At 48.2% G+C, this 9,523-nt stretch overlaps 1 protein-coding gene across 1 annotated transcript in view; it reads left to right on the forward strand.

Moving 5' to 3' along the window:
- The window catches only part of LOC140387057 (dual specificity tyrosine-phosphorylation-regulated kinase 1A-like), a 142,657-nt gene extending 133,953 nt beyond the window's left edge, over nt 1–8,704 (forward strand). Inside the window, exons 8-9 of the mRNA XM_072470069.1 lie at nt 2,065–2,168; nt 8,105–8,704. Coding sequence (XP_072326170.1) covers nt 2,065–2,168; nt 8,105–8,629 — 629 coding nt within the window. The 3' untranslated portion in view covers nt 8,630–8,704. The remainder of the gene's footprint in view (nt 1–2,064; nt 2,169–8,104) is intronic.
- The last annotated feature ends 819 nt before the right edge of the window (nt 8,705–9,523 follow it).

Consider the following 9,523-nt stretch of genomic DNA (forward strand, 5'->3'; position numbering starts at 1 on the left):
CTGCCTGACAGGTACATACTTATCAAGGAAACGCAGTAGCTGTTCCTTGAACAAGCTCCACATTTCCATTGTGCCCATCCCCTACAGTTTTCCTCTCCATCCGATGCATCCTAAGTCTTGCCTCATCGCATCATAATTGCCTTTCCCCCAGATATAACTCTTGCCCTGCGGTATATACCTATCCCTTTCATTCACTAAAGTAAACGTAATCGAATTGGGGTCACTATCACCAAAGTGCTCACCTACCTCCAAATCTAACACCTGTCCTGGTTCATTACCCAGTACCAAATCCAATATGGCCTCGCCTCTTGTTGGCCTATCTACATACTGTGTCAGGAAACCCTCCTGCACACATTGGACAAAAACGGACCCATCTAAAGTACTCGAACTATAGCATTTCCAGTCAATATTTGGAAAGTTAAAGTCCCCCATAACAACTACCCTGTTGCTTTCGCTCCTACCCAGAATCATCTTTGCAATCCTTTCCTCTACACCTCTGGAACTTTTCGGAGGCCTATAGAAAACCCCTAACAGGTCTGTCTGTCTCTGTATAACACGGGTACGGTACTGAATGGCTTGTTTGTAGGTATGTGTCCAGTACTGGTGGGGACAGGTCTGTCTCTCTTTTACACTGGGATACAGTACTGGTGGGGACAGGTTCTGTCACTTTATAAATCACCCCGATAAACTACTGGTGGGGACAGATCTGTCACTGTAACACACGGATACATTACTGGTGTGAACAGGGCTGTCTCTGTATAACGCTGAGATACACTACTCATCAGGACAGGTATTCTGTGTGCTGGTGGGTACAGGTCTGGATAACTGTATAACACTGGAGTGCAGGACTGGTGGGGCAGATCTGTCACTACAATGCTGGAGTACAGTAGTGGTGGGGACATATTGTCACTGCATAGTACTCAGATACACTATTGGTGGGGGCAGGTCCCACTTATAACACAGGTACAGTACTGGTAGGGACGCGTCGGTCACTGTATAATAATCTTTATTGTCACAAGCAGGCTTACATTAACACTGCAATGAAGTTACTGTGAAAAGACTCAAGTCGCCACATTCCGGTGCCTGTTCGAGTACACACAGGTAGAATTCAGAATGTCCAAATTACCTAACAGCACGTCTTTCGGGACTTGTGGGAGGAAACCGGAGCACCCGGAAGAAACCCACGGAGACACTGGAGAAACGTGCAGACTCTGCACAGACAGTGACCCAAGCCGGGAATTGAACCTGGTACCCTGGCGCTGCGAAGCAACAGTGCTAACCACCGTGCCGCCCAGTATAACACTGGGGTACAGTACAGGTGGGGACAGGTGTGTCACTGTATAACACTCGGATACACTACTTGTGAGGATGGGTCTGTCACTGCATCATTTTGTGGTATGGTACAGGTGGGTGCAGGTCTGGCTGGGAGGTACAGTATAGGTAGGGACGTGTCTGTCACTATAATACTGGGTACAGTACTGGTAGGGACGCGTCTGTCACGATAACACTGGGTACAGTACTGGTAGGAACGTGTCTGTCACTATAACACTGGGGTACAGTACTGGTGGGGACAGGTATGTCTCTGTATAACACAGGTACAGTACTGGTTGGGGCATGTCTGTCGCTGTATAACACTGGGGTACAGTACTGATGGGGACAGGTCTGTCTCTATAACACGGGTATAGTACTGAATGGCTTGTTTGTAGGTATGTTTTTAAATAGTTTAATTGTCACATTGCGCTCAGTAATTGTTCTTGACTGATGATGCTTTGATTTTGGGCCATATATTTGTCTGAGGTATTGTATTGGTAATGATTTCAGTCCAGATTGTCAGTCCTGTCTTTTGGGCCCGGGTAACTGTTTGAATGTCTTGCTGCTTTTACATGGTGCTCCTGTCGGCTGGTTGCTGTGTACCTGCACTGTCTCTGTGCGCTGGATTTTTCAGTGTATTATTGTCTCTCTCCCTCTCTTTTACCTCTTACCCACCCCCCCACCCCCCTCCACCCAAACAAGTACCTGTTGTTGGGGTCTCCACTTCTAACCGTTGACCGTTCCTACTCTCAGGTGGCTCCAGTGGGTCTTCGAGTGACAACCAGAATCAGCGGTACACCAACCGATACTTCAACAGCACCGAGGTTCACACGGACTTTGAAATGCACAGTCCACAGGTACGGACCCTCCGAACCTCTCGGCTCAGTGACCTAGCCTTTGATCAGTGCATGCTGGGGGATTGGGAGGGTCATGGGCCAGTGACAAATGGTCCGTTTTAAAAACAAAAATCTGGCCCTCAACACAGCACAGAATATGTGACACAGTGAAGACACGCTGGCAACATCCTGGATCGGCTTAAAGGCAAAGATGCCTGCTCCCAGAGTGACGTCCAATTCATTCCTTCTGGAAGGTCCAATCCTACCTCCCTCCCCACATTCACCTGTCTTTCAGAAGTAACTCTTGTGTCTTTTCTTTGCTTCAATTCAGAGGTCTTAATTGTATTCACTAGTTGGTTGGTGTGAAGAGGTAAAGTGCTGTGCTGAGCGGGCTGCGCGTCACGGATCTCAGTGAATCCCCATCTTTTTATCTTGTTTGTAAAAGCAGTGATTGTGACCCATGTGACTGAGTTGGCTGTGTAGTATATATGTGTGTCTATGTGTGTATGTGCATTTGTGTATGTGTATATGTGTGTCTGTGTATATGTGTGTCTGTGCATATATATGTGTGTATGTCTGTGTCTAGCACTGCTACCTCACAGCGTCTAGGACCCGGATTCGATCCCGGGTCACTGTCTGTGTGGAGTTTGCACATTCTCTCTTGTCTGCGTGGGTCTCAACCCCGCAACCCAATGATGTACAGGTTAGATGGATTGGCCATGCTAACTTGCCCTTAATTGGGAAAGAAATGAAATGGGTACTTTAAATTTTTATTTAAAAAATGTGTTTCTGTGTGTATATATGTGTCTGTGCATGTATATATGTGTGCGCGTTAATGTGTGTCTGTGCGTATATATGTGTCTGCATGTTTGTCTATACACGTGTGGCCATGTGTTTCAGTGTATATGTGTGTGTCTCAGTGTATACTTGTTTGAATGTGTGTGTGTGTGTGTGCGTGCACGTGTCTGTGTAATGCTGTATGTTTGTCTGCGTGTATCATTTGTCATACTCTCCTCACGTTTTGGCTCCAGCTATTAGCTAACTCCCTGACCAGCTGTGCCAGTGTGCTGCCATACCCGCTGTGTTGTCCAACCTCCTGGGGCTACGTTCTTCTTGTGTATGAAGTTGGTTTAATTGCTGCGACTTTCTGAGAGCGGGCTATCGAGAGTCCATTGGCCCCTCGTGTGTCTCCAGTTGAACTGAATCGGTCTCTCCACACTGGAGCTACATTGAGACCACTCGAAAGTAATGCTTTCCATTCACAGTTGCGTCATTCTGGTTCCAGCAGTGAGCCCTGAGCAGGAGCACCTCTACTCCTCCTCTGGATAAGAAGACAAGGGCCCTACCCCACCCTCCAGCTTCAGATGGACGCAGGCTACAGGACATGTGGAGCAATGGCCCGGCAATGTGCTTTGCTGACGTTTCTTGCTGCTTCACCTCCCTGCTGTCAATCCAATTACCTTCGCGATTCGCTCCTAGGACAGGACCACCATCCCACCCCCAACCTCCTCCAGCAAACGAATCCAACTTTGGAAAAGGGAGCAAGTCTACTAAACCAGAAGAGGCAGGAAGTGGTGACTGGACTCTGAGGAACAGTAATAGGGCTGGCAATGGGACTAGCTAGGTAGCTCTTTCGGGAGCTGGAGCAGACATGATGGGCAGAATGGCCTCCTGTGTTGTAAAATTCTATGCTTCTATTTATGGGAAATGGGTGTCCCTGGCTGGGCCCAGCATTTATTGCCCATTCTCGAATTGCCCCTTGAGAAGGTGGTGGTGAGCTGCCTTCATGAACCCGCTGCAGTCCGTGTGATGTAGATACACCCACAGTGCTGTTAGGGAGGGAGTTGCAGGATTTTGACCCAGCGACAGTGAAGGAACGACAATATATTTCCAAGTTGTGCGGGCGGCGTGTGGCGCAGTGGATAGCACTCGAACTGCGGCACTGAGGACCCGGGTTCGAATCCCGACCCTGGGCCACTGTCCATGTGGAGTTTGCACATTCTCCCCATGTCTGTGTGGGTTTCACCCCCACAACCCAAAGATGTGCAGGCTAGGTGGATTGGCCACGCTAAATTGCCCCTGAATTGGAAAAAATAATAATTGGGTACTCTAAATTTATATTAAAAAATATGTATATATTTCCAAGTCGTGATGGTGTGTGACTTGGAGGGGAACTTCCAGGTAGTGGTGTTCCCAGGTATCTGCTGTTCTTGTCCTTGTAGAGGGTGGAGGTCATGGGTTTGGAAGGTGCTGCCTAAGGAGCCTCGGTGAGTTGCTGCAGTGCATCTTGTAGATGGTACACATTACTTTCACTGTGCGTCGGGGGTGAAGGGAGTGAATGTTTGTGGATTGAGTGTCAATCAAGCAGGGCAGCTCTATCCTGGATGATCTCCTTGAGATTTGCAAGTGGAGAGTATTCAATCACACTCCTGATTTGTGCCTTGTAGGTGGTGACAGGCTTTGGAGAGTCAGGAGGTGAGTTATTTGCCGCAGGATTCTCAGCTTCTGAGTTGCTTTTGTAGCCACAGTATTAATATGGCAGTGTTTAGTTCAGTTTCTGGTCAATGGTAACACCCAGGGTGTTGGAGGATTGAGGGTTACAGAGCCAAGGTGAGTAGATGGAAATAAGAAACAGATCAGTCATTATATGATAGAATGGTGAACAGGCTCAAGGGACTGAATGTTCCTGTTCCTGTGTAACAGGCTTGAGGGGGCTGGATGGGCCTCCTCCTGTTCTTGTGTAGCAGGTTTGGGGGGCTGAATGGGCCTCCTGTTTCTTTATAACAGCCACAAGGGGGCTGAATGGGCCTCCTCCTGTTCCTGTGCAACAGGCTCAAAGGGCTGAATGGGCCTCCTCCTGTTCCTGTGCAACAGGCTCAAAGGGCTGAATGGGCCTCTTCCTGTTCCTGTGTAACAGGCTCAAAGGGCTGAATGGACCTCTTCCTGTTCCTGTGCAACAGGCTCAAAGGGCTGAATGGGCCTCCTCCTGTTCCTGTGCAACAGGCTCAAAGGGCTGAATGGGCCTCCTCCTGTTCCTGTGCAACAGGCTCAAAGGGCTGAATGGGCCTCCTCCTGTTCCTGTGCAACAGGCTCAAAGGGCTGAATGGGCCTCTTCCTGTTCCTGTGTAACAGGCTCAAGGGACTGAATGGGCCTCTTCCTGTTCCTGTGTAACAGGCTCAAAGGGCTGAATGGTCCTGTTCCTGTACAACAGGCTCAAAGGGCTGAATGGGCCTCCTCCTGTTCCTTTATAACCGCCTCAAGGGGGCTCAATGGGCCTCTTCTTGTTCCTGTGTAACAGGCTCAAAGGGTTGAATGGGCATCCTCGTTTTCCCATTCAGCTGTACGAGCCATCAAACTTGGAATCACAGAATTGGTACGGGGCAGAAGGAGGCCATTCTGCCCATCACGTCTGTGCCGGTCTTCAAACAAGCATCCTGACTTTGTGCTTTCCCCAGCCTTTTCCCCGGATCCCCTGCACATTGTTTCTATTCAAATAATCATCTAATGCCCTCTCGAGTGTCTCAATTGAACTTCCTCCAACACACTTCCAGGCTGTGCATTCCAGACCTCCGCTGTGTGAAAAAGTTTATTGTCGCATCTCATTTGCTGCTTTTGAAAATCACTTTTAATTCTGTGCCCTTTCGTTCTTGATCCTTTTACGAGCAGGAACAGTTTCTCCCTATTGACTCTGTCCAGCCTCCTTATGATTTTGAACATCTCTATCGAATCTCCTCTTAGCCTCCTTCTCTCCAGCCTATCCGCATCACTGAAGTTTCTCATCCCTGGAACCATTCTTGTAAACCTCCTCTGAACTCTCTCCAATGTCTTCACATCCTTCCTTTCGTGTGGAGCCCAGAACTGTGCACAATATTCTGATGAGGTCTAACCAGTGTCTTTTACAAGTTCAAAACAACCTCTTTGCTCTTGTACTCTGTCTGGGTCCCTATTAATAAATCCCAGAATACTATCTGCTTCATTAACTGCTCTCTCCACCTGTCCTGCTACCATCAATAATCTCTGCACAGATACACCCAGGTCCCTCTGCTCCTGCTCCCCATGAAGAATTTTACCCATTATTTTATATTGTCTCTCCATGTTTTTCCTACCAAAATGCATCATCTCGCACTTCTCTGCATTAAACTTCATCTTTTTTTTTCTTTATTCATTTATGGGATGTGGGCGTCGCTGCGTCAACATTTACTATCCATCCCCGAGGGCAATTAAGAGTCAACCACATTGCCGGGATCTGGAGTCACATGTTGGCCAGACCAGATAAGGATGACAGATTTCATTAGCGAACCAGATGTATTTTTACGAAAATTGACAATGCTTTAATAGTCATCATTAGACTTTTAATTCCAGATTTTTTTTACTGAATCCCAGGTCCCCAGAGCATTACCCTGGGTCTCTGGATTACTAATCCAGCAACAATGCCACTATGCCACTGCCTCCCCTTTCTGTCACCTATTTTTTTTCCAATTAAGGGGCAATTTAGCGTGGCCAATCCACCTACCCTGCACATCTTTGCGTTGTAGGGTGAGACCCACGCAGAGCCCGAGAGAATGTGCAAACTCCACACATACAGTGACCCAGAACCCGCAGTGCTAACGGCTGCGCCACTGTAGCGTCCTATCTGTCACCTATCTGCCCACTCCACCAATTTACCTATGTCCTTCTAAAGTTCTACACTGACATCTTTGCACTTTACAATACTTCCAGGTTTTGTGTAATCCACAAATTTTGAAATCGTCTCCTGCACACCAATATCTAGATCATTAACATATATATCAGGAAAAGCAAGGGTCTAATACCAACCCCTGGGGAACAGCACTTCAAACCTTCCTTCAGCCTGAAAAATATTCATTGACTCTTGCTTCCTATTACTCAGAAATTGTTTATCCACATTGCTGCTGTCCCTTTTATTCCATCAGCTATAATGTTTCTCCTAAGTCAGTTGTGTGGAACTGTATCAAATGTCTTCTTATAGTCCATGTACACCACATGAGTAGCATTACCCTCATTTACCCTCTCTGTTACCTCCTCAGAAACTGTTGTAAGTTAGCAAACAAGTTTTCACTTTAGAAATCCAAACTGACTCTTCCTAACCAACCCACATTTATCCATGTGACTACTCATTCCATTCCGAATAATTGTTTGTAGAAGCTTGCCCATCACTGATGTTAAACTAACTGGTCTGTAATTACTGGATTCATCCTTACAAACCTTTTTGAACAAGGGGGTTACATTATGCAATTCTCCAGCCCTCTGGCACCGTTCTAATGGAGGGACAGTGATCAGGAGCAGGAACCCTGGCTGATTTCCTCTCTCTCTCTCTCTCTAACCCGGGATCACGGGACAGTGATCAGTAGCAAGAACCCTGGCTGATTTCCTCTCTCTCTCTCTCTCTAACCCAGGATCATTGGTCAGTGATCAGGAGCAGGAGCCCTGGCTGATTTCCTCTCTCTCTCTCTCTCTCTCTCTAATCGAGAGATCACTGCACAGCAATCAGGATCTGGACATTGCAGGAACCCTGGCTGATTTCCCATCTCTCTAACCCATGGATCACAGGACAGTGATCAGTAGCAGGAGCCCTGACTGATTTCCCCTCTCTCCCTCTGCTAAATCACTGGCTTTGAAAGCAGGCCAGCAGCACGGTTCAATTCCCGTACTAGCCTCCCCGAACAGGCGCCGGAATGTGGCGACTAGGGGCTTTTCACAGTAACTTCATTTGAAGCCTACTTGTGACAATAAGCGATTTTCATTTCAACTTGGGCGTCAATCAGGAGAACACAGTTGCTGCGACCACCCTGAATTGAGAGCTGTTTACCCAGTGTACAGAGAAGTGATGAGTGAGATCTGGAAACTGTAACGAGTGTGCCTTTGATTTGAGCTGGGCACCAATAGTTGTTGGTGGTTTAGCTGACTGCACTGACATTGCTGTTTTCTGTACTTGCAGGTTCCACCGCCTTCAGTGCCACAGCAGCAGGTACTGCGCCTGTGGACCAGCGGAGACACACCAACCAGAAGCAGCAGCGATCTGTACCCCCCGCTGCTTCCTCACCCCGTGACTGGGGCTCCACAGCAGCACCTCCAAGGTAACGAGCACCATCTCTACTGCCATGGGAGCGCCAGGGTGCCACAGCAGCACCAGTACCATCATCATCATCACCACCACCAACACCACCATCGCCAGCTGCTGTCCGGCTCCCCACCGCTGGCACCCGAGCCTGCTGCCTCTGCCCACGCCTTCCTCCTCCTCTCCCCCCAGAGTCCGGACTCCACTCAGCGAGTATCCTCGGGTTTGCACCTTCGGACTAGGACCGCTATGCCTGTGCACAGCCTGTACCCACCTTCTGCTGCCCCAGGCCCTGGGACTGAGAGTACGCCCAGGGGTCCCAGGCAGCTCCGCTCCAGACCCGAAGCAGACAGCACGCCGATGATGGCCTTCTGTCCCCAGCAAAGCTCAGCAGCCACTTCCTGATGATAACTTAACGGAGATGAAAGCAAATTCTATATATTATATAAAAGATGGAAATGAATAAAGCCATAACATTGACCAAGTGCTGCATGGGTCAAGAGTGAGGGGGATTGGGGGTGTGCTCAAGCGAGGGACAGTGAGTATTTCACTGCAACTTGCTATTCTGGGCTGAGCTGTCATTGTACATTTGTTTTCTCTTATTTATTTAATAGTCTGTGCCAGAGCTTATAAGGACTTTGATGTTTTTTTTTTTGCTGAAGAAATGGTGGAGTTTCTGATCCCGGTGTCTCCAGGAATTGGTCTCATGTCTCTTGCTCTCTGCACCTTGTTTCTCACTCTTGCTCCCTTTTTTGAAAATTCTGGCATGCTTTCTCCCTCGCGCACTCTCTCACCCTAGCTTGCTCTCTCACACATACTCCTGCTCTCTGGCTTCTCTCATTCTAGCTTGCTCTCTCGTTCTCTCAAACTGACTCTCACTCTCGATCTCTCATGCTTTCTCACACACTCGCTCTTTCTCACACTTGCTCTTACACTCACTTGCTCTCTTAGATTCTCACTTGCTCGCTCTGCCTCTCTAGATTTAATTGTTGTTTTCCCGGTTCCCAATACTGGTGCAAAGCAACTTTATTGAAGTGTTCCTGGAATCCCTCTGCTTCTTCTCTTCCTTTTCTCCCAGGGTGATCAATGAAGTAAAAGCTTTCTGGTGGATTCGTCAGAGCACGCACACATATTTCTCGTGTTCGCTCTCTCTCATTCCATCTCTCTTCCCACCCTCCTCCCGTCAATCCTCCCAATTTCTCCTACATCTGCCTCTCCCTCTTTTTCTGTGAACTCTGCCAATCCTCTCCTTACCTCTCTCACATTTTCTCTGTGGCTTGAGCTCATCCTTTCCTGCAG

The sequence above is a fragment of the Scyliorhinus torazame genome, chromosome 12 (genome assembly GCF_047496885.1).
Source record: "Scyliorhinus torazame isolate Kashiwa2021f chromosome 12, sScyTor2.1, whole genome shotgun sequence".
Lineage (NCBI taxonomy): Eukaryota > Metazoa > Chordata > Chondrichthyes > Carcharhiniformes > Scyliorhinidae > Scyliorhinus > Scyliorhinus torazame.